This window comes from Struthio camelus, chromosome 2 (assembly GCF_040807025.1).
Source record: "Struthio camelus isolate bStrCam1 chromosome 2, bStrCam1.hap1, whole genome shotgun sequence".
NCBI lineage: Eukaryota > Metazoa > Chordata > Aves > Struthioniformes > Struthionidae > Struthio > Struthio camelus.
In genome coordinates, this window is record NC_090943.1 from 165,187,724 (window position 1) to 165,214,217 (window position 26,494).

Here is a 26,494-nt window from a genome sequence, read left to right on the forward strand (position 1 = left end):
ATCCACCCCCTGAGCTACAAAATTCCTACTACAAGTATATACAAATGTATAAAAAACGATAAAGGAGAGCATGAAAAAGATAGATCACTACATAGCATTTTGAAAAAATAACAAATATCATTCCTTACCACAATATTCACATTCCAAGTCTCCATAAACCTTCCTTATCCTCTCACACAACTCTGTGTTCATTTGTCTCTTCTGTAAGTTGTCCAAGATCTGCATAAAGGCAACAGCTCCACTTCGATTATCAGTTGTAACTGCATTAGAAGAATCTGCCTGTGAACTGCTGGCTGCATTAGAATCTGCTGCTGGCAAAGGATTAGAGACTTCTGTTGAATTTTGATCAGATGATTTACTTGCTTCTGATTCATTAGAAGCAACAGATTGATCTTTCTCTTCAGAAAGGTTCTCAGTCATTGTGTTGTTCTGATTTTGATTTAAACTTTTGTCTTCTGGCAACAGAAGCTGGATTTCCTCACCCTGGATATTTACAGAACTGCAATGATTAACAACTTCCTCATTTCCAGGAGAAACCTTTAACTCATCAGGAGCAGTAGTGCCATTTTTCATCATAAAGCAATCTGACGCTACACAGGACTGAATGTTTGGGGCTGCTATTTCTGTTGATGCCTGGCACAGTGGCTCTGTTGCATTCTCCACCAGAGGATTTTCAAATTCTAAGGAAGAGACTGTACTGACTTTTAAGTCACCATTATGCTGACCATTACAGTTTACCTCTGCAGCCTTTGATTCACCTTTACAAGCAGATGGCTTTGGCATGTTAACAGCATCAGTACTCACGGCAGTTAATTCATCTGCACTTTGTGCTAGCTGTTCACCGAGTGCTTCTGGCTGGATATCACCTCCTGGCTCAAGCAGGCAGAAACTCTGATTGATAGAGCTGTTAAAAACAGAAGTCTCTGGCAAATCCGTGTGCACATCTTTGATGTGAGCACGGAGTCTTACAGAACTGACAAATTTCTTCAGGCAGACAGAACATACATATACAAAAGGGTGTTTTCGAACATGAAGCTCAAGAGCTTGGTATTTAGTGGCTCCATGACCACAGAGCTCACATGCAAAGGGCCTTTCATCACCATGAACAAGCATATGACGATCTCGATCCAGTTCATTTTTGAACTTCCGTTCACAAATATGGCAGTCATAAAGAAGTTGTCTTTTGCCCTCTCGTGTCATCAGGCGAAGTTCGTCAAAAACATCTTTCACTTTTTTATCTTGAAGATCATGGGTTTCCTTGATATGCTTGATTAAATTTTTAACATCCGAGTACTTTTTTTTGCAGAAGCGACAATGCTGCTTAATTTTCTTGTGAACTCTTTCAATGTGGACTTTGAGATGGCCTTTGCTGAGGCAAGTGAAGGTACAATAATCACAGCTGAACTTCTCCCCTGTATGTTTCCGCATGTGAACATTAAGGTTGGCTTTGATTGCACTGGCATAATTACAGTATGAACACTTGTAAGGCTTTTCATTTGTATGAATCCTCAAGTGTGCTTGGAGGGAGTGTTTAAATTTGAACACCTTGTTACAGTATTCACACGTAAAAATCTTCAGCTGAGTTGGACCTAACCTAAAAAGAAACCAAAACAGTTACATTTACAACACTGATACAAAATATAGCAGAAGTTTCCTGGACGTTCATGATGGACACAAGTGTGTGTTTGTTTATTTTAAAAAGATGTTCACCACAGGCTTTTTGAATTCTGCAACTGATGAATGGATTATTTTTGGCTGTCCCTTTATTTAAACAAATAGGAGAGTATTTCACTGCTGTGAAAATGGAGAGGGAAGCATTTCATTCATATTCTGCATGACCATAAATATAAGTACTTCAAAACTACCTGCTTGATTTCATTGCCTGTTCATATGGGGTTTGCTGAATGGCATATTCTTGATACCCTCTTCGTTGTGATGGGTCTTGAACGGCTGTCTCTGGAGTGGTGGGTTCACTTTCTTGGGGAGTAGCCTCAACTGGGACAATTTTTGTGGCTCCTAGAAGCAAGGACAAAAAAAGTTCATTAAAAGTGGCATATTAAAATATATGTTGTCTATAATATACAAGTGTAAACAAAACATTAACTCTGTAATCATTAGCTCATCTATTTTACTTTCTGTTGTTCAATTCACTTGCACAAAATGACACATACACTTCCGTCAGACATACAGTACTTATACTGTATCTTGTATTACTTGTATCTTCATAAAGCTTTAACTTTTCAAAATGAAATTTTAGTTTTTCTGTTTCTGCCTCAAACAACATCTTCTGGAAAATCTTAGTCAGGCTGTTTAATCAGTTCCAACAATAAGACTGGAGAAAAAAAGCCTACATTTAAGAAGTCTGGAAATCTTTTCCTTGATCAAATATTTCACTTATACTTCAGGGCATGCTGCCATCATCCCCTCTGAACAAATGAGTACGCTCCAAGTGCACCCTTCAGAATAAAGCACATCTGGAGATGTGATTAACTACATGGGTGTTATCTTCTATACAGTTGGCGAGCAACATTCAAGTCCGATCTGCAGAAATGCCAGGCATCCAGTTACTACTGAAGCTAATGAAAATTCATTTAAATGTTAACTTACATCAAAAAATCTTGAAAATCTCAAGTATTTCGAAACAAGCATCTATTATTAATTGATCTTCCTCCTTTTTAATTTCTTAGTCCACCTGTAACTCATCTAGCTATATGTTAAATGGAAATGCCATTATCTTCATAAGTTTATAGATATATATCTCATATATATATGATTTTATATATATATATATATATATATGTATGTATGTATGTATGTATATTTAAAATCAAATCCATTGGAAACCTTTCCCTAAAAGTTTTTAGCCTGCAGAAACTAGCAAGAGAAACAGAACAAAGAGGTAGGTAAAGCATATGGGAAAAATCAGCAGATAAAGTGGAAGGTAACCACCAACATATGTGAAGTACTTAGTGGCATCAAGTTGAGGAGGGGAGTGGCACTGAAATGTCATGGGAGAAAGATGGACATCCTATGGGTCTCAGAGTGATTTAACGTGGAAACTGGAACACTTTGTGAAGACGTGTGTTGGGAATACATAAGGGTATCTGATGTTTTTGGATCAGATGGGACATCAGATAACTCTGAAAGAAAACAGATTGTGTTAGTTCTTCTGTGTACACCCAGCTTAGAACCAGCTGGGTGTAAAAATGGTTTTCTTGATTACTGTTTTCTAATAATGCTATCAGTACTGTACGAAATATTCTGAGAATTGATCAGAACTGAACTTCCAGATTTTCAGAAGAAGTGTTCCCAGGGCATTTTAACTAGTCTTCTTACCACTACAGCTCCCTTCTGCCCCAGAAGACCAGGTTATTCAGTGGGACTGCACCTCCCAAACTGCACTGTAGTAGCCCAGTAAGGGGGGCTCATCTTTACAGTACAGAAGATGTGATTCAATCAGTGGGATCAGCGTAAGGAAGAAAACATTTATCAGAGCCATTACTGAGAATCATTATTAGGTACCAGAGCAGTGTTTCCATGCTTAAACATTTTAAAAATAGAAGCAAAGCATTTTTATTTATAACCACTCAATTAAAAGAAAATAGATCTTGAACTGATATGCATGCATGGCTACCTCTCTCAAGCTTACCATTTCCTGAATACAAGACAAAGATCTTCATTAAATGTTCTGCACTGAACCTCCTCCATGCCTTTCTGCCTTTCAGGATGTTTAAGGACTTCCTGAACAGTCTCTTCAATTCCTTAATATTCTTCTGTACCTGTGTAAAACCTGGCCTGTCTAATTCAGGTGATTAGCATAAGTATTGCCTCATCAGTATTTCAGATACCTGGCGTGGAAGGAGAGCTGCAGGTTACCCTAGCACTACTACCTAAATTCCCTATGCAATCAATAGAGAGACAAATACCTCTAAAAACTTAAAGAGAAAGGTCCAGTTCTTCTAACATACAGATCATATGTTTGCATGCAGTAGGCAATCCAGTCCACCCACGTTAGATGGTCACTTCCTACCCTGGGAAGACAGGGAAGCATTAAGAAATGTTGCCTCCCTCCACTTGGGATGCTGTCCAAGAATGGGCTCCTAAGTGACCAGCAGCCAGTAATCACTGCTGTATCATAATCTAATGACTCAAACACTTGCCCAGGAAGTAAGAAACTTTAAAAAAAAAAAAAAAAAAAAAACGCTCTACACAGCCTAATAGATAGTAAACTCACCTGCCCCACATCCCAAAATAATACCCTCAACATTTCTGTCTCTAAAAGCAGACATTAGCAGATGCCTATGCAAATATGTAAGAACAAGGTAAACAGATACTAAGTCTTATTTTCCATTAAAAACATCATATCCCAATAAGGAAGATAAAGTTTGCCTGACTTTCCCTCTAGAAAATCATTGCAAGAAGTTAGAGTATATCAATACTAAGGGGGGAGGGGGGGTGAATCATCCCCCCCAAACCTCCCTCCTCTAGCTGAGTTATATCTTTATTTTAGACTCAGAATGGACTTTATTTTACTAGATTCTGTCTTTTAATTTTGACTGAAGAGAAGAAAACATCAACTCCAAGCAAATCTGATTTAAGGGTAACAAGATCTGAGTTCCTCTTGATACTCTGATTGCAGCTTCTATCACCCAGTGTGCTTCATCTCCAGTTGAAACTTGGCAAAGGCCTCTAATTTCTTACTACCTATCCTTTAGAAAATTAAATTGGCCATCTCTATAGAACTCTCCAAAAACAAAGCTCATCAATAGTCAAAAAGCTAAATAGAATGGAAGGAATTATTAGGAAAGGATCAGAAACAGGGAGATATCGTTAGGCCAACATCCAATTTCCATGAACCTCCTACAACTTAGAGAGTACAGACAAAAGGATATAGAAAAAGAACTAGAAAAGGGTAACAAAAATAAAAAAAAGAAGTATTTCCCTTGGAAAAGAGACAAACAAGCTCAGGTCTTTCAGTTATGGAACAAACATAACTGCAAGATAAAAATGACAAAGACCTCTAAAATTAGAAATACCATAAATGAAGACTGAATAATCATTCTCTATCTCATAAACCATGAACAAGCGGGTAGAAGGCTTAAAAAGAAACAGAAGAATATATATTTTCACTCAGTGCATAATTAAATTATGGAGTAATTACTGTAGGATGTTACAGAGACTGAAAATATGAATGCATTCAGGAAGAGATCAGACAAATTAATACATACGTATTAAATAAGATGATCCAGATGCTACCACCAGCTCAATGGTTCTCAAAAGCTGGGAAGCTTTATATAATAAGTTTCCATTTTTTTCACACAGAGATTTAAGGCTTGGTCTATATAAATTAAATAATTTGTTAAGGGTATGAACTGAATATCTGTTTCTTACAATTTCTTTTTGGACACATTTATTTTTTCAGCTTCTATGTTATCTTATGTAATGTGCTCCAAATGTATGCAACTCTTGCCAAGACATTCTGCAACCGAAACCAACAGAAACTAATCCTACCATAACCCCTTCCTGCGCAAACCTAACATTCTCTTCCCAAAAAATCTTCAACAACAACAACTTTCAATTTGCTTTCAGCTTACTTCACCATGAGATAAAATACATTTTAACTTAGACAAACAGAAACACAGATCTGGATATGATGGGATCAAGACTGCTGCCCTTTTCAACATAGCTGGTCATTAGATTGGCTCAGCTAAATCAAACTGTGTCCTATTAGGGAAAGCTAATCTATACAAATACTTGCTCACAGTCTGAGGTGAGAACTTAAATTGTCTTAACCTTGCTTATGATGCAATTCCACAGCAGCTTTAAATCAACAAGTTAGTTTCTTTCTCTAGCCCTCCTCCCAGCTACATGGTCTTGACATCTTGGCACCAGCACGAGAGTTTATGCAGACGCAGAAGATCAGAGAAGGGATTGGGTTAAGATCTAAACCTTCTCATTCATTTTCTCATATGATTTACCCCCAAAATGCACAAATATGTATGATGGTCCAAGAGATAGGAATTTGCAGCCAGACAGTGTGAAGAGAGGACAGTACTGCCCCTGTGATAGCAGTCTGTACTTTGCTGGGCATAGTGACTTAAGTCACTGACTCAGCTACTTTAAAAGGGGGCAGCCCCAATCCTCCTACTTTCCCCAGCAAGACCTACACTGTCACCACCTTCCCTTCTCCCATCTGCGCGTGGCCCCCATGTGAAGTGGTTCAGTGAGCAAAACTTGTTGGGGGGCGGGGGGCAGGAGAGGAAGTTCCCTGATAGAGAAAATGAATATATTTATGTATGCATTTATTTTTACCAGATTTAGCTTTTCAATTGGTTTACCTCTGGATGAGGCAAGTACTTGGGCTGGCACAAGGAAGGGTAAAGTGAACTGGGAAGTAAAAGAGGCAAACTGGGAAGTAAAAGAGGCAAACAGAAAAGCTCATTTGGAAACAGTCTGATATTAAAAACATTTAGATATCACAAACCCAGAACAATACGTCTCAGAGATACAAAAAGAGTCGTCATCTACAGAAAGGACAGTTATATCAGTCTAATAAGAAGAGTTTTGTTGTCACTTGGGTTCAAAATATTACACAAAACAACATTCTCCTGCTCCTTTCCTGCTTCCTGAAATCTTTATGGGAGGAAGATCCAAGCATTCATAAGCTTGCAACGCAAGGGGTAGTAGAAGGAAAAGGCGGTTGGCCTTTTATGGATCTCCTCAGCAGAAACTGAGCAGAGAAAAACATGCACATCCTTACATTGAGATTTCACAGGAGAAATAAATACAAACACTTTAAGAAACAAGGTTCTAGTGAGCCAAAGTTTCACAGACTTGGTAAAGAGAAAAAATAACTAGCATCAGGTTATTAGGTACTTCAAGTTATTTTTGTATGTTTAAGGCTCCACCAAAAGCCAAAAATTCTACCATTTTCCATCTTCTCAGGAGCGTAGGACAAATCTCCTAGTAAATACATACAAGACAAATTTTTAAAATACTACAGGACAAAATAATAAATTAAATGTTAAAAGTAGAATCTCTCCTAAATCATATTAACTGAGTGTGAATAATAAACGTGGTTTTTAGAAGCCTTCATAACACCACAGAACTTCAATATAGGAAACAAAATACATACAAAACCAGAAGATTGCGCATCTGGCACTGAGTTTACCTATTAGTCCTTAAAAGCAGGTTACAAACAAGAGTATCTGTCATTCAAAGTCAGTATTTTTAGATGCACATACAATTGTACTTAATTCACTTGAGATGTTAACAACAAACTGTACTCCATTTAATCAGATGCAAGGAGTATCTCTCTTTTTAAGGGCTGAGGGTCTCTCCAGCTATGCCTAAAGGTAGTTCAGTGCCTGCAGAGAAAAGCTGCTACCACTTTATTTAGACTGTGCTTATTCTGTGGCTAACGCAAGCTTTCAAATTTGTAAAACTGTAAATAAATTACCTTACATATGCTCCCACCAAAACACTCTAGAAAAGGAAGCTGGAGTGAAATCAGTCTTGTCTGACACTCCTTTCTGAGAATTAAGAAACTTACTGATATGTTTCTTCAAAGGGATTTTTAAGAGACAGATTTAGTCATCATCTACTGCATGCATGATGTAAAACAGTCTCCCAATCCTAAGTAATGCACAGTAAAATTATAGCAAGCAGTTAATATAATACCCCTGAAAGCACCTTGCATAAAAGAAAGGAAATATACTGTCTTAGCATGATTATTTCCTCTATAAAATCCAACATATTCTTAATGGCTTCTCTATTCTTCTAATTGATAGTACACTTTTATGACATCTTCAACAAGATTTTATTGCACTATATACTAACAGTGGTTTTTATACACATGTTTAAGTTTAGAAAACAGGCGACGAGAATACTAATGCTCGCAAAAAGATAATTAATTGAAGGAGGTTACAGAAAAAAGATGAATCTGCAGCTGTCTGAAGGCCCTCTCATTTACTTAATTGAGGATTATTGTTCTTATCATATATATATTCTAGCTGATAATTTCAAGTTAAAAGTCATTGCTGTCAAAGACAGCTAAATTTATTAATAATAATAAATAAATAATTATTCATTTTATTAAAGCCTTTTGTATGTAACATATGTTATCCACAAATATCTTTGAAGTTGAAGCAGGTTGTTTTAATGTTTCAAGTCATTCAAAAAGCATATATATAAAGAAGTTGCTGTTGTCTGAAGAAAAGTGTTTACTAGATAGTAACTAAAGCAGTAGTTATTTCTTTTTTTTCTTCATTTCCTCTCCCTCATCACACACTTACTATTTTTTCTTCACTATCTCAATTTAGTAATATTTTGCTCATCTCTAGGCTGGTTTCCTATGAAAACGAGGCTCTGATTCTTCTGTCTACTATACGTTTCCCTCTTGAAAACTGTTCTGGTCTTTGACAGAAAGGCAGAGATTTCAAAGAAAAAAAAAATCTTGCAACCTTCCTAAGATTTCTAAGATTCAGATGCACCTGGATAGAGGAAACCTAAATTACAGCTCTACCAAAATCCCTGAGGAAGGGCAAACGTACAAGCCCATTAAGTAATACCCATATAAGACCCTTAACCAGCCATCACGTTTTGCCTTTTACCCACAGAAGTGTGGAGGATACTGGAGGGATGCTCAGGTATGGCAGTGCAACGGGGGCAGAACGGGAGGAGAAGATGAATGTAGGCGGAAAGGGGGAAAAGAGCCGGGAGACACAGCAGAGAAAACAAGTGTTTTGCAACAGCTACAAAAGAGCCCAGAGTGACAGTCATACAAGAGAAATGAGCATGCAGCTGGCAAGATGAAGCAGCACAGAGCACAAATTGCTTTGATGCCAAGTTTCAGCAGTTTCGATACAGCTCACAAGTGACAGTAAAAGTTTTCTTTTTCACTTCCCTCTCCCACCTTCCCCCATATTTACAATATTGCAAGACCAACTTTTTAACAGCTCAGGATTTGAAGTCCAAAATCTTATATTATGTTTCTCAAATAATGAATCTGAAGTTGTCTTTTACTTCTCTTCTAAGCATACAGGATATATTTAGTTCCGTTCATCCAGTTTCCTCTACTACCTTCACAAGTAGGAATGTGTTTTAAAAAAAATGAAGTCCAACTGTATCACAGATCTCAGTATCAAATGATATTGAAGAACACCACAGTAAACCCAGCCAACAATAAGACAACAAATACAGTCTAGTTAGGCTGCAATTTGTAAGGAAAACAACCATTCACAAATGCTAAAAACAACTATTTACAAATGCTAGCAATAACGAAGAGGAGAATGGTAAAGGCTACAAAGCTGAAAAAGATGCAAGATACCATTAAAAGGGGATTTTTGTCAGCCAGGTAAGAGATTGTTTTATAAAAACAGGCAAATACAGGCTTAGTTTTAAAAACAGTAGTTTGAAGTTAACCTGAAATCCTCTGATGAACAGATACGAGAGAAGTTTATAAATGAAGAATCTTTTAATCATTAAATAGAAACGTTAATTGATTTTCAAAAATATATTTTAAATACTTAGCTTGTATGACCAAGCATTGTGTCTAACTAGTATCCTAGTAGTTTGACAGAGAACAGCAGTACTAATACACTACCACACAAACTATACTAAGCTCTTTGTGTTTTCATAACCAGATTTACACTTATGCTAATGATAAATAGATCAAGATCTGAAATCAACAACGATATCAGGGTGGAAAAATACTTTCCTATTCCTTGGTCACTGATATTTTCAGTTTCTTCTTTAAAATCATTCACGGACTAAATATAACTGATGCTAATGAAGATTAATACACTCAGGTCCACATTGTCCTTTCCAAGCCTTTTGTCACACCTATGAAAAAATGTAATGGTAGTTCTACAATGACGCATAGCTGCCAAATGCAGAGATTCTATATAATGATCACCAAATTAAACCAAATATTTTATTTTTCAGATAATAACTGTCTTAAGCAGTTGTTAGTCTTAGGATAGTGACACTTTAAGTAGTGTTAGCATGAACAAAAAACAATTTCCTTACAAAATGGATGATTCTGGTTACCTGGAATAGCTTCATGGGCTGTCAAAACCACACTTATAATAGGATTTTTAGCTCCTGAAACCTGTTCAGCCTCCTTAGTTGAAAGGGTTTTCTCTGCTTTCTGAACTCTGGGCCTCTTTGGAGGTTTTTCTCGCTCGTCTTCCTTCCTGTCAAGGTCAACGTCAGAATCATTACCTAAAGAGCAAACATCAGAAAGAACATAACTATGTACAAAGGAAATGCAGGTAACAGTTGCTAACAGCACAGAAAGAATTAAGAGATAATTAACACTACTATAGAGAAAATTACTTGTTATTAAAAAAAAAAAAAGTAGTGCTGCATGACTCCCTGAGGCAACTACTTTTTGTTTCCTCTCATTCATAGACCTAGTATGAGACTTACACAAATACAGAAAAGATATGACATATGGAAATATTAAAAATAAAATCCTGGTTTCTCAGAAACACTTATGTTCCTAAATCATTCTTAAAACCCACGGAAATTTTGTACAGTTTCTCATGATTTCACCATTCAGGAACAAATTATGTTTCTCTTTTCCATAAGTAACTGTTCTGATGACCTTAGGATTATTTCCCCAAGTAGCTGATTCATTATCTGTCTTATTTAATAGAAAGTCCTCCAACAGTCTCTCTGAATTACTGTTTTTTCCCCCATTGTTTTTCTGAATCAATAGTCAAAAATATATATTTTCAGTGTGGATTCAAGAAAAATCAAGGTTCAAAACAGTTCTGTGTTTCAATCCAAATCCGGACACGTAACACTGCCTTCTGAAGCCCTGCACTTCTAAATCATCCCCTATCTTCTCCCGACCAGAACATCTTCATCCTCTTAAAGGAGGCAGCTTTGGTATCACAGACACAAGACCTGGTAACTAGAAAGCACCAGAACAGTTGAACTCCAAACACTTATCTGACGCAAGAAATGAATAATCAATAATCAGCTAAGTTGTTCTTTGAAGTTATTTTTTCCTTAAAGCAAATGAGGAATTCATTACTGATATTCTAAAAATAATTTTATAGAAAAAGAATTAGCAGAATGAAAATAACAACTCAGCAGGTTGCAAGCTTATACTAAAGAATTTCTTTACATTACATTAAGGGGTAGAAAAGACAGGCTAGAGAAAACTCTCTTCGCAAATAAAGGCATTAAGCAAATGTTCCAGAGGTAATGAGCAAGGAAAGGAAAATCTGATTTAAAAAAGAAAGTTATAAATGAACTAAATGAATTTCAGAATTTTTTTCTGAATCTGAAGCAGCTAACAGCCTCCACAGTAAGTCATTTAATGTATATTCATGAAGTGCTATAGCTGCTCTACTGAGATAGGGAAACAATATATAAATATAAAACAGCAGCAGCAAAACTGTAGTGCGTGAGGAGTTGTTTATGAAATACAAATAGCGAAAGCAGTGGCAAGATATGCTACATGTAAAAGGTGCTATTTTGATTTCAGTAATATTTTGTTAATATTTAGCTGAGAGTCAAAAAAGTCCGTCTGACATGATCTTACCTTAATGGAATGACAATTTAAAGAGAGCTGAGAATTCCTTAAAAAAAATAAATAAAAAATAAAAAAAAAAGAAAGAAAAAAGGGCACAAACACAAGCTAGTAGCACAGTTAGGTCAGAAAACTCAACAAGCACTTGGCTAGATCAAAAGCCAAGATTCAAAACATTAGACTCAAAAACAACAACAACAAAAAAACATACGTGTGTAGGAACTAGGTTAGATTTCTAAGGATGAAATATAAAAGAATAGAACAAACATATAGTGGTAAGATCAGAAGCGCCAAGGCACAAAGTAAGGAATGCAAGGGACAACAAAAATCATCCTATAATATAGTTACATTAATAGTAAAAGAAAGACCAAAGAAAGTGTTAGCTCTCCATTAGAGAATAAAAGCTATCAAAGCAGAGAAGAGTAATGTGCTCAAATACTTTTAGTGAAGACTGATGCAAAAAACACACCATATGCAACCAGGTAGTCAACATGCTTACAATGACCCAAAAAAAAGGATAATTTAGCAAAAGGAAAAAAAAAAAAAGTTTACCTTTTTTCTATGCTAGATCTGTCAATGAGAAATAAAATTTCACTGCATTCCCTACAGAAAATGCAGACATCCTTAATCTCACAAGTATAACCAGTACAATTTTTCCTTTTATTCAATATCTAATCTCCTTTTAGGTGTGTCTTCAATCTGCGACATCCAAACCTGTACAATGAGAGGGGGAAACTTAAAAGTTCAGGTGGAGATGTAATCCATAAGGCCAGTACAAATAGACACTGGAGGCAGAACGGCACCAACCAAATTGCTGCTTGTCTTTCCAGAGTACTTTCAGAAATGGAGACAGGAAAGAAACGTATGTGTTTGGTACTTTACTCATGAGTAATATGTAGTCAACAAGAAACCCAGGACCATGCCAGACTTGGGACAAAAAGTACACCATTTGCTGACAGAGTTCAAGATGAAGGAGCCATCCAGAGATCAATTCCCAGTCAAAAAAAATGGCTCTGAAAAGCCTGAGTACCTCACTAGTGACTTTTTCACCCGGTAGCAGTATCTGCCAAGGTTTTCAAGTCTTCAAGGATTTCCCTTGATCAGATGCCAGTAGCAGTTTCAAAGACTGACTCCTTCCTGACAGAGAAAAACAACTGTGTACTCTTCCTGTTATTTAATCAATTCTGATGGTGTGATTTATTAGCATGCTAAAATTATGTGACTACGTAATACATGGATGAATGCTCAGCCACGCATGCCTTAAAGCCTGTATCTCCAAGCACGTTAGTCTTGGAGAAGCATCTAATCTGTTTCCTGTCATCTTCCAGATGACTTTTCTTCAGGCAAGAAAGGAGAGTTCTTCAAAAGCAGATCTTGAATGAAGATAAAAAAAAAAAAAAATTAACACACTTTCACTCAGATGTAGATATCACTAGGCTCAAAACGTACCTTAAGGAATCATATGTGGTGTAAGGCATAAGTTTTTATTGTCACCGAACATAATTAGACACATCTTCAACACAAAAGAATAGGACACAATTCTAGATTCACCAAGAAGTCTTAAGTGCTTAAAATGTTTGAGGAAGGCAAATCCTGAGGGCCACTGATTCCAGAATGGCTCCTACTCCCAATCTACACTGGAAAGAAGCGAGACATCTAATACATGTAATATCACTGGGTATTTAATTATATTCACAGAATGGTCAAGGTTGGAAGGGACCTCTGGAGATCATCTAGTACAACCCCCCTGCTCATGCAGGGTCCTCCAGAGCACATTGCCCAGCACCGTGGCCAGATGGCTTTTGAGTATCTCCAAGGGTGGAGACTCCACCACCTCTCCGGGCAACCTCTGCCAATGCTCAGCCACACTCACTGTCAAGGCGAGTCTCAGGTTCAGACAAAACCTCTTGTGTTCCAGCTTGTGCCCGTTGCCTCTCGTCCTGTCACTGGGCACCACGGAGAGGAGGCTGGCCCCATCCTCCCTTCACACCCTCATTGATCACATCCTCCCTCGGACTTCTCTTCTCCAGGATCAACAGGCCCAGCTCTCGCAGCCTCTCCTCATATCAGAGACGCTCCAGGCCCTTCACCATCTTGGTAGCCCTCCGCTGGACTCGCTCCAGGAGCTCCATGTCTCTCTTGTCCTGGGGAGCCCAGCACTGGACACAGTACTCCAGGGGAGGCCTCCCCAGGGCTGAGAACAAGGGCAGGATCACCTCCCTCCTCCACCTGCTGGCAACACTCTGCCTAACGCACCCCAGCATACCATTGGCCGCCTTGGCCACAAGGGCACACTGCTGGCTCATGCTCAACTTGTTGTGCACCAGCACTCCCAGGGCCTTCTCTCCAGAGCTGCTTTCCAGTACGTCAACCCCCAGCCTGTACTGGTGCAGGGGGTTATTCCTGCCTAGGTGCAGGACTCTTGCACTTGCCTTCGTTGAATTTCATTAGGTTCCCCTCTGCCCACCTCTCCAGCCTGTCCAGGTCCCTCTGAATGGCAGCACAGCCCTCTGCTGGATCAACCACTCCTCCCAGTTTAGTATCATCGGCAAACTTGCTGAGGGTGCACTCTGTCCCTTCCTCCAGGTCACTGACGAGCAAGTTAAACAATACTGGACCCAGTACGGGCCCCTGGGGGACACCGCTAGTTACTGGCCTCCAACTAGACTTCATCTGCTCATCCAGCCTACGCTTCCTGAGCTTGCCTATGAGGAGGTGATGGGAGACAGTGTGGAAAAGTTCACTGAAGTCCAGGTAGAGAACATCCACTGCTCTCCCCTTGTCTACTCAGCCAGTCATTCCATCATAGAGGGCTATTAGGTTGGTTAAGCACATTTCCCCCCTTGGTGAATTCATGTTGACTACTCCTGATCACATTCTTGTCCTCCACGTGCTTAGAGATGACCTCCAGGATGAGTTGTTCCATCACCTTTCCAGGGACTGAGGTGAGGCTGACTGGCCTGAAGTTCCCTGGATCCTCCTCCTTGCCCTTTTTGAAGAATGGAGTGACGCTGGCTTTCTTCCAGTCCTCAGGCATCTCTCCTTTCTTCATGTCCTTAAGATCTCAATGTACTTCCAACTTTAACAATTGCAAGCATCTCAATAAATTTTATCCTATCACTGATGGGTAAGTAGATCAGTGTCAAAAGAGCCTCAGAAACGGATAGCAAAGAATCCTGAGGAGGGATGACTAGAATAAGTGCAAAAAGGTTAACTGGATTATTTTCCACTGAACAAACAGGAGCATCTAGGAAGGTATACTAAATCTGGGTCTAGTGGCTGAGGACAAGCTCTAACATTTAAGTCTAATGACATCTTCAATTGCTTGGAATTCCAAGTCTCAGAGAATGATCTGCCTCCAAAAGCATAAGATCTGGACACTGGCCACAGAGAGGCATGGGGGGAGGTGATGTTGAAATGAACCTATTTTTAGGATAACTTTTCTGAACAAGAAGGGTGGAGGAAATTACTAGTCAAGTTTTTGGCAGAAGTAGTACGTCTGACAGTATAGTTTGTCAACTCTTGCATAGCTTACTATGCAACGGGCGGTCTTTGCACAACCCTCCAGCTGCCACAAACTGCATTCAAGAAAGCACAAAGGTCAATGCCTGAGCACAAAACATAGCAAGGCTCAATGCTGAAACTCCCAAACCACTGCCTCTAAGTTTTTATTTCCTTCCTTTAACTTTCTCAGAATTGCCTGTGCTGGCAATTTTGGGCAAAAATGCTTCATGCTGTGGTGTCCACCTTCAGTAAACAAACATATAACAAAACAACCTCTTGACAAAATTTATATTTTGCATTAGAAAAAATATTTTCAATATATAAGTCAGCTTGTTTACTTCTTTTTGTTTAACTTAAGGCACACTGAGATAGAAACGTGTTTACAGACAACTGTTAAGGACTTAATACTAATACACTTCCAACACCGTTGACAACAGCTATCTTATTTACAATGCTTACAATGAGGAATGACCTCCTACCAAACTGAATTCAAACACGATAAGCAAGACTTCTTCCTATGGAATTACATTAGCAATGCAGTGCTCTCAGTTTTTAAGATTACAGTAAATTATGCTCTGCCTTGAGAGTTTCATTACATCTCCTCCTTGCTTTTCAATACCTGTTAGCATTTTCTTCAATTTCATTACATATATTCTTTGACATACTCCTCTCCTCAGCTGCTTTTTACTCTGTAGACTTCTACGATTTTGGAAAATAGTACTGCTTAATAGTTCTTATTATCTCCCCATTTGACTCCTTAATACAGTTGCAATTTACTGATTGATATTGAGATCAAATATTTTTAACATCAATATTTCACTGGAAAAAAGGTATCACAATTTAAACAGATATCTCCTTCTACCAGAAACTGCTGCGTGGAGTTATTTTTTGGTGGAAGGAACAGGGAGCAACAAATAATACAATTTTTCACATTTCTTACATGGAATAGCATCCACTAGTTTACTCTCAACAATAAATGCACCTGCACATATTTCACAGCAGGATTTGACCACTAACAGAAGAAAGTCTTCTGATAAATAATCAGAATATATAAAGAATGTAAGCTGCCTATTAAAGTCTGTATCCCTGAGGCTAATTTACTTAGTGTTAGACAATAAAGGGAATTATTCGGGTTGCTTAAATTACTTCTGTTGACAGTAAGAATTAGCCATAGTTTTAGAAGGAAAATTCCACAGATTTGAAATACTTGCGAACAAAATCTTGTAACTAAGTTACCTTTTGCCTGTTTAGGTAATAGGAATCCAGAACTATATGATGCAAGGAAAGGCATGTTTAGGACAACAGAATTATTCAGTTTGCTTGGGATCACACACTGAATTCACAGCAGGAATATGAACAGAACCCAAGTACTCTACTCCTAAATTCTCCTTTTTAACGATCAGAAAGTCAGCTCACTGTGGAAATAAGTGGTTCAACTTGAAAGGTATAATTATTTTATTCCCTTTTCTTGCTAAGCTTGTAACTATTAACATTTGAACACTGGAATTTTTTAAAAAATAGAAAAAGAATAAAAAAGACCAACAATGGAGTTACGTTTGTTAGTGACCCACACTAAAGAATAATCAACTACTATTATCACAGTAACAAGCTAAAAATGTTTCATGCTTTTTCTTTTACGATGCACCTCTGTAAGACAAAGTAGTTTGCTAGTTCCTTCAATTCACCCAAGGGGAAAAGCGATGGAAAAGATGACTTGTTATTATAAATTAGTTATCTATGACTTTCTATCTTAACAACATAATTTCAAAAATGTTATTAGAAAAAGTGATTTTAAGATAGTATAAACAATTACGGCATAAAAACACTTATTAAAATGCTGTTCTTTATTTCATACGCAAAGAAACCTAGTATCCAGATGCTGAACGCTAACTATAAAATCATAGTTACACGAGAGTCATTTTTTGCCTACATAATAAACCCAAAACTGCTAAATGCTTCAAACAAAGGACTGAATCTCAACTGCTACTTCTCAACATGAGCTGAGAACACTCAGTAACTAACAGAAACTAGAGTCAGTATTTGCAAAGGTGATAGGAAGTCACGGAGCACCATGCAAATTCTATTAACTGGGGGGGGGGGGGGGGGGGGACACATACTGGCCAAGAACACAATGGCCAAGGACAGGTGAGAGATAAATTTTAACTGATTTAATAATCAAGAATCTTCAGCTAGTGGTAAATATTTGCATGGACCCTGTCAACATTTACATGACACACATCAATACAAAGAATCCCTCCTCTCCACACAGTAGTCAAGCCAAATTCTATTGAGTCTCTCTGCTCCTGCGCTCCTTACTTCTAACTGCAATTCTTAATTATTTAAATGGACTTACTGTCTTAACTCTGCAGTTGTTCAGCATCCTATGATATCAGGAAGTATAAGGTGGAAAATAATCTTGATAAGATTTGCAAAATGAATTCCACTGGATTTTTCAGATATTGCAGCTTCAAAGCTGTCAAAGAAACTTCGTGTACTCTTCCAAGTCTAGCTCTGCTCATCAAAAAGATTAACCTTCAGTTGAAGAATTGTGACAAAAAGCTAGAATCAGTTCTGCCTCTTTCAATTTACTAGCAGCGTTGCTTATTTGCACCTCAACCAAAAGAAAGAGTTTCCTGATACTTAAACTTTAACAGTTATTCACTCTTCCAATGCATTTTGATGGGAATGGCTCCATCGTTTCCCTTTTTTGAGAGGAACAGGCATCCTCCAGTAGAGATTTGTTAATAAGGAGCTGGGGCTGCACTCATGGCCCGTATACTCTGCTATTGGCATAACTATTTCACAGTCTGTGTGTAACCTAAAAAGGACTTGTAGAAAAACAACAAACAAGAAAAAACTTCACCAAATCACATGAAGAAAGTCTTCATTCTCAATGACATCTGCTTTCTTTCTGAACTCATTCTACACAAAAAAAACCCACCTGAACTAGGCGTTTCTCAGGAAAGAGTGAAGAGGAAGATAAAAGCATGTTTTAATGAGAAATAAGAGCTTCAACTTTGACCACAGGGAGCAAATTGCCTCTCCATAATATGGGACTACCTCAGCAATAATTTAGTCTTCTTCCTGGAAAAGAACTACTTGGCTGTTACCACTGTGGTTCACGGAGTCAAAAAAAAAAAAAAAAAAAAATTCTCATCTTACCCAGCTAGGACAATTAAACTGCAACTATTCTTAGAGTATTAAAGGAATCTCCATCGGTGTTTTAAGTTGATTTAGGAGAAAATGGAACATATGCACCCTAGACTAGCTAAGCTAAGCTTCTCCAAACAGTAAGTCATTGTTGCTTTAGATAAATTGCCTCATTTCACCCCTCTAACGCTAAGCGGTCAGTCATTTCGAACAGCTGGCTCTTCAAATTAACAGATTAGTAAACTGACCTTCTTTATCCAGCGATAAGCATTTTAAATCCAAGTTGTGCCTGCACAAGTAATACAAATGCAGTGCCTATGCCTTCTAATGCCTTTAAGAAAGGTTCTCACGTTGGTGTTGATGAGGAAAGTTACCATCAGATCTATTGTCAACTAGAGTCTTCGCCTATCCACGATTCTGTCCAAGTCTCTAACTGAGGATATTACCTTCTGCATTTGTTATTGGAAGTACTACCTGGCACATTCTGTAGACACAGCTAGATATCCTTAATCAGCATGTTTTTGAAAAATTTTTTTTTTCTTTCTATAGGATGCTGGCATTTCATCGTGGCAAGAAAGTAGCTTAAAATGAAATTTAAACTGGCGCTTCAAAATGAAGGCATGCAATTTTTTTCTCCTGTAAAGAGATTGACATATTACTTGCAAAAAGAGCTCATTTAAATCAGAATTGAGTTGATGATAAAAACACTTTAAGTTAGGGACAAAAGTGCCAACTTTAAAAGTAATGCAGGCTTCTAAATCACTACGAACCTCTTGAAAAGGTCTAAAAAGATATCTGGAATGTTTGCATTAAAATCTGAATAGTATAAGAACCATTTGAAGCTAATTTTTACAGGTCAGAAGCACTCTCCAAGTTTGTGATGCTGTTTCAGTGGACAGGCAGTAACATTCAGAGGATGGACAGTGACTTCTTAAACTGCCTGAATATAATTGCTTATTTTCTGATTAAGAAAGTTGTGCTGTTTGATTTAAATTTCTTTTAATTCATGAATTGATACTGGAGAAAACTTTGGTATATTGACACATAGCTGATATGAAATATGCTGTTGTAAATTAAAAGTTAAAGAGATTTTTAATTTTAGGCCAATGCACAATTCAGAGAACCAAATCTGGCCTGTGTTCTGCTGTAATTTGTCTTCCATCCAAACCCCCGTTTCCCTGCTACCAAACGTTCTCTCTTGTATCTGCCAGAGATTCAGGTATGCTGCAGCGTGGAAAACAGATGTGGTTTAAAAAATTTATCTGTTTTCTGACCCTCAAAACAAGCAAGTGTAGAGGCAGCAACTGGAGAATCGATTCAATACAGGAACAGCCAAAATCCCCCATCCCATTCCAGTGGTACGAGCACTAGAAGCTCTGTTTTCTGGCTGGGAGTAGCCACAGTGAAGTCAGATGGCTCTTCAGGCTGCTGCTCAACTGTGCAAGCTTCCTCTTAGGATAAAAAAGCAGAGTGGCAGTATCAGCCAGACTCAGTCTATTAGCCAAAAAACTGAATTTAATTTAATGAAATAAAAACATAAAAGTATACACACAGCTCTGCTTAAATCACAGCAGCTTTCTTAGGCAGATAAGCCCTTTATTTAAAAAAAAAAAAAAAGTAGTATCTACTGAGCATATTTGTATGTGATTTGTAAGCACAGTGGACATATTTTTTTAATTCTGTGCAAGATAGACACCTTTTTCTTTTTTCTTTTTTTTTTTTTTTAAGCAAATAAGGCCGTAAGGTGAAGGCAGTCATTATGCATCAAAGCATTCAATTAGCTACACAGAGGTTGTCAATAACTAGTGAGGCTTCATGACTCCTGAAGTTGAGGAAGAACCATAAATGAGGAACTGATCTCTGAGAGGCCAATGCGGATTATGAATTACAGAAGCAAAGAACAGTAGAGGCCGGTTATGTCCACTGGTTATTTCTCGGACCAATACACAGTGCTGTTTCAATACAGTTCTATAGTGTTTTATCTATTGCAATTTTGTATCTCCAATATTATAAGGATTTCAACACCTCCCTTTGGGTCCTATAGAAAAGAGTAATTTTTTTTATTACTTGGAAACTTTCTGCTGATATTTAACTTCACTTTCAACTCATTACACTTACAATGTCTCTCTTGGTAAAGAATATCACCTTCAAATGTACATCTTTTAAATATCTTGAAGTGTAGCAGAAAATATCTGAATCATATTATAACTTGTGTTTATTCATTAAGCAAAAATATTTTGATTATGTATTTCAATCCAACATTCATATCTTTAGCTATACCCTACATTCACCCTTCTTCTAATTGAAAATTGTCCTTATTTTCATGTGAAATGACTGTCATTTAATAGTACAACAGTTTTGTAACCCTTCATACAGCACTGAAGCAATCAAAGAAACAGCAATAATAATCTGGAATATTTGAGTGGATGTAGGGTTTTTTCTAGTTTTCATTTGTACTATTGAATATGATTTTTAATTTAAGTCTTAATAAAAAGTGAGACAATTTAATGAAGATACAGCTGTGAAAACAATACCTTTGAATTTCTCATTTTCTATATACGTACAAATGTTCTCAGATAATGCTATCACCTGGGAAAGGGGTTGTTTAAGGTTTTTCTTCTTGTTTAGGTTTACATAAATAAAGCCACTATTTTTTGAAGTGACACAATTTAATTAGTCTTGCACAAAAAATAAATCATGCTCAATACAATAAACTAATATATGCATATTATTACTGCCAAATCTATGCTTTTTTTTTTTTTTTAAACAGAGAGGTGTATTGTGCATGCACAAGTGAAAACATATCTGATTATTAATCAGATGCCCATATAATGCTAAAGTTTGGAAGACATGAACAACATGAGAAAATAGTCACAAATACTATACAAAGTCCCAGAAGCACCATCAAAACTGATGGAAGTAATCTCAAGTTGAAAAGGCAAGAGCTTGAACAACAGATAAAGGGGGGGGGGGGGATTCAACTTAAATATATTTAAGTAGGAGGTCAAAGACTATGCAAGAAGAATTTAGTCAAAGTGTTTTATGATTTCTAGCTATCTGCTCTGAATCACTGTGTCAGAAACATGGGAGGTTATACCACAACTCTGAAAGGTTCAAAGAGCCTCACCAAAATTCTCTATCTAGTTCTAGTAACTTAGCAACAGAGAGATCTGATCAAATTAGAAGTTTCAGTACTCTTATTTCACATTAACCAAAACACATATACTGTCAGGAAGTCTGTATCTCATGGCTAGTTTATTCTAGAAAATATTGGTACTAAGTCTACTCATGTAAGTGAAATATTTGTTAAACACACACACTTTAATACAGTCAGTGAAGCTAACCCTGCATCATGGGTGCCCATGAATGTACTGACCTGGTCCTTGCTGAGTATAATTAAAGCTTTGAAAACCTAGTGCATACCTAGCTATACGTAGATAGGATTTAATCTGGACCAACAGTTGCAATAAATGCACAGTAAAGGACATAAAGAAGAAATTCTGCTGATAAAATGGTGGGCTATAAATTAGCTCTTACAATGCAGGAAAGATCCAGCTGTCTTTCTAAATAGTTCCCTGAAAACATAAGCTCAATACTCAGCAGCTTTCAGAAAAGTAAACAGAATCTAAGGAATCATTAAGAAAAGAGTAGAACAGAAAACAAATATATTTTTACCATACTATAAAGCAGTGCACCTGCACCTTGAACATCGTTTGTACTTCTGGTCACCTATTTCAAAATGGTTACAACAGAATTGTTAAAAACAATGACCAAATGCATAAGCTGTTTCCATATAGTCTAATTAGTCTGTTATCTAAGACATATACTGGGTAAGAATCATCTGAAAGCAAATACAAAGATTTCTGAATCATGAACCTTATGAAAGAGTTTAATGCAAAATTATTATTCCCCGTTTCTCAGATTTACAGAATAAGGTGGCACTCAATGAAATAAGCAGGAAGCAGGTTTAAGAAACAAAAGTAATAAAGCTCTGGAACTCATTAACAAAAAACAGAGTACAGAATAGAGGCAGCTTTGTAACCTACTTAGATAATTAATTAGTTTAATAGCCTTCAGTTGCCAACAATCCGGATGCAACCTCTAGTTCAGGGACTGTCAACATTGCTGTGCCAACTAGAATCTGGGCATACTCTCAGGTGTTTTTTTTTTTTTTTTTTTTAAATTATGATCAGGCCCCAATTAAATTACAATCACTTTTTTTTTTTTTTAAATAGTGACGTTTACAACGTCTTAAAATGAAAACAGCAAACAAATGATGACATTTTTGTTCATATTTTGAAGGCGCATATATCCCTAGAATTCTTCTCTTAATGAAAACTGAGCCTGGCAATAGCACAACTCTAAGACTTCAAATTTTAAAGAATGTGTTTTGAGGTAGTGATGCAATATAAGTACGGACATAGCCCCATATTGCTCCTGTCCACTCATCAGAATGTTTTGAGCTACTGACTGCAATCATTTTTTCTATAAGGATTATAAGAATATGCACTATGTATACTTTTATATATACATTCATAAATTGAATCATCCCAAAGTATAGGTGCTTCATATTGCTGAAGCCAAAAGTGAGTAAGTTTTCTAGTGATGAGACAGTAATCAGTAGATGACTGAAGACAAGATTTTCCAGATGTACTCCAAGGAAGAATTATTCCTTCAAAGCAAGAAAGAGCACCCAATATCTTCACAGTTTGCAGCCAAAATAGGAAGCTTTGGGCTGGAGACATTCTAGGTGCGTTAATCACCTACAACACGAAGCCCTCATCATCTGCTGCTTGACTTATTCTGTCCAATTAGTTTGCTTTCCCCAGAATAAATAAATAAAAAATGTTCCATCCACCTAAAAATTGAAGTTTTTTTTTTCCTTTTTTTAAGGAAGGAAAAGGCTAGGCAGTTTACTTTGAAAAGTCTGCCAATGTGTTATGTTGGAAAACGGATCTAGATAAGATTTAGCAGCTCTAATGAGCTAACAGGTCAAGAACAGCTAATTTGAATTTATACTCTGACCTCTGAGATTTTACTTGAAAAGGCCATTTAGAAAAGGTTACATTGCTGAAATAATGCAAATGTTAATGCTGTACCTAACACGTACAAACAGCAAAGGGCACTAACACTTATCATGTCAGAGACGAGACAGCTGGACCGAGGGTTACTACATGCGTTTGAAAAATTCTACCACCGATAACAGTAGAAAAAAATGAGGTGTTTTATGAAAGTAAAGAGTTTCTCTGCTCTTGTCAACACATCTTAAATACTTTTTAATTATTCGTTCTTACATAAACTCTACATCTCACAGAATACAATGGATTCATCCTAGTTGTGTACCACAGGGGTAGAGCGGAGTAAATTTAGTTAGTAAACAAAAATATAAAACTCAGATCAAGTTAGATAACTTGGATGAATGTATTGCTTTGTACGTATGTGACATTCACCACCTTGGAGCAGAGTTATATCGATGTTCCCTGCATTCTATGTAAGCTTTTCAGAGGCCAAATGTATTCAAATCAATCTTAGAGCAAAATTTAAACAGAGAACTCTCACACTCCAAAGACAATCTTCCATATGAACCTTTGTTAAACAGAAGAGGCGTGTTTGGCAATATTTTTTTTAATGCAGTAAAACAAGCCACTCAGAGAAGTGGTCTTTAAATTTAAAAGCAAACGAACAGCAACTCAGATTATATAAAAAAAATATGGCGATACTTTGAAGTTGCTTCTTAAGCATACTGCCCATTGCAGTGGTAGACCTTAGAGCAATTTTCAAGATCCAGCTGCCTGCTTGTTTCTATATCCAGCCATACTGCTGTGACAAACAAAAAAAGTCCGTATTCCAGGACTCACAAATATAAAAGAGGATCCCCATTTTTCCTTATTAAGAAAGAAACTAAATATTTTGAAATAAACTGGAGTTTGTAGTCTAGCCAAAGAACAGGACAGAATTCAAATTTCCAAAGTCACCTGCTAGAAACCCAAGAGGATCATCGTTCCTTTTCCCTATGTACGATACTTATTTATGTGGCTAAACCATTTCTCACTCAAAAACTATAATCCTCTTTGTGAGAAATAGAACAGTTTCTTATGCAAAAGAACCATTTCAGTGAGTTTAACACTGGATATTATTAGTGCAATAAATATTTTCACCTTCCTGGGGAAAAAAAAAAAAAGTTAAAATACCTAACTTTCTTCTCAGTTTTGCTTTCTATCTGTTCCATTTCTCCCTGATGATTCTACCCTTCACTGAAACAGTAAGTAGCCACTCTGGCTTGACAAAATACCTAACTATCCTTTACATAAACTCATCAAAATGAATGTTAAAAGAAATGTTAATTGGTCTGCAACATACTTCATACATTTTTGTTAGAAATTTTCTTACCTCCATCTCCTTCTTCCTCTCCTTCATTTAAAACAATAATGCAGATATGTTTCCTCAGCTGACGTGCGTTAGAGAACTTCCGACTGCATTTCCTACATTCCAAATTGCCTGGTGAAACTTCAGCCAGTTCTGGTCCTTCCTCTGACCCCGGCTGAGCTTCATCGCTTGGAACAGAATTACTATTCTCTGTCACTTCTTCATCCACACAGAACTTCTTAGTAGACCCTTTCGGTCTGCCCCTTTTTCTCTTCACTACAAGAAGCTCTAGGAAAGAAAGTTGCAAATAAGCTATAATGAAATTTTACAGGATTATTGTGGTAATTAGCTAATATCCATACAGCTCTTTGAAAACCTCTGTACCTGAAGGTTAAAAAAAGGTTAGCTTCACACAAACTTATTTTTAAGTGATGACTTTTTTTGGCTTTTCTCCTAGATGCAAAGCAATCACATTTGTGATATGGAGATCAGTAGATGTCAAAGTGTTACACATTTACAGAAATTAAAATGAAAGCATTCTTTCAGATTACCGTAGGATTGTATTAGCATATGCACTCTAGAAAGGTGCTCGGCTGTGTTCTCTGACACTCCACAAAAATATCATTTTAATTTAAATCATTCTCAGAGAAGTTGGTTAAGCATTTGAGGTGTGTTCAGAAAGAGAAAAGCAATTTATTTTTTACAATAAAAAATTTGTTGTCTTTTTAATGAATTGAATGATTATCCTCAAATAATATCCCAGATTCTTTATTAATAGCACTTTCTAGCCAGAAGTGGCCAGGCTAAAAAAAACGTTGGAAAGAAATTTCCTAAAGTCATACCAAAAAAAAAAAAAAAAAGTTACCTTAATGATTATTTCAAAGAACTGAAATCAGAAGTCACCCACAACACTTAGTAAATATTATATAAATTTAGATTTCCCTATTTCTGTAGGGGAAACATGGATAAACCAATGAGATACAGCAGAATACAGTGGAAACACAAAAAACAAAACAGCACACGTGTCTGTTCCTTAGTTTTCTCTCATGACTACTCTAGTTATTTCAAGCCATTTCGCTACCACCCTCTCAAAGGCGTAATTGTCTAAGACTTAGTAAATCAGTTAAATCCGCGGAACGCTTTTAGCCAACAAAACTAGATATTCTGTGTGAAGGGGGCAATTTTCCAGATGGTGATCAGGCCCTTTTAGAAGATTTCGTCCTAGCTACCAGATACTCCTATTTACTAGTTTCATAAAATGAAAAGAATCAATCTGTATCTTTCTTGCCAGATCTTGGGGGAAGGGATGTGTTTGCTATTTAGTGCTTCATACTGTACTTTGTGAGGAATTTTCAGATTGCTATTGCATATATTTTTTGTTAAAAACGTTAGTTACTATGAAGCTGCTCGTTCACCAGAGGAAACAGCTCATCAAAAGCAAAGCATGCTTGCTTTTGAAGGATGTTTTTGAGCAGAACATCTGGTGCAATATTAGATCTACTCTATCAGCAGAAAGATACAACATTCTTTAGATAGCGAAAAGCTAGCGTGCATCCAAAAGTGCTTGCCTGATGCTATACAGAAAAAACAGGACAGAGTTAGGCTTCTTCAACTTTTAGGCCTGGATTCATTCCATGTAATGTTAGACATTTAAGCTCTGAAATTAGTCACTATTAGTCCTCTGTATTCAGGGGAGAGCGAAAGTACTCTCCAGAAGACAATTCAGACCACGTAACACCTGAATCATCTCTGGATCCTAGAGTGGCTAAACTCCGAGTTTAAGACCTTTAGTCATGCTCAGTGAATTCCAGCTTTGAGAATTAACAGAATAAAGTAAAAGATGTTGATATAGTCACTGTAATTGCAAGAATCATAGTCTAATGTGCATTAAATTGTGCTAAATGGGAGCATAACCTATCGCCTTTGTAG

The 26,494-nt window shown here is 37.0% G+C and overlaps 1 protein-coding gene across 12 annotated transcripts in view; it reads right to left on the reverse strand.

Annotated features, from left to right (window-relative positions):
- The window catches only part of ZFAT (zinc finger and AT-hook domain containing), a 147,669-nt gene that overhangs the window by 54,857 nt on the left and 66,318 nt on the right, over nucleotides 1-26,494 (reverse strand). For all 12 annotated transcript variants that reach the window (XR_011139341.1, XM_068933371.1, XM_068933374.1 and 9 more), the window contains 4 exons: nucleotides 24,590-24,853; nucleotides 10,051-10,224; nucleotides 1,866-2,016; nucleotides 129-1,594 (listed from right to left, as the gene is read on the reverse strand). Coding sequence is in view for 11 of the 12 variants with exons in the window: in XM_068933371.1 (XP_068789472.1) it covers nucleotides 129-1,594; nucleotides 1,866-2,016; nucleotides 10,051-10,224; nucleotides 24,590-24,853 (2,055 nt within the window). In the remaining variant the exon portion in view is untranslated. The remainder of the gene's footprint in view (nucleotides 1-128; nucleotides 1,595-1,865; nucleotides 2,017-10,050; nucleotides 10,225-24,589; nucleotides 24,854-26,494) is intronic.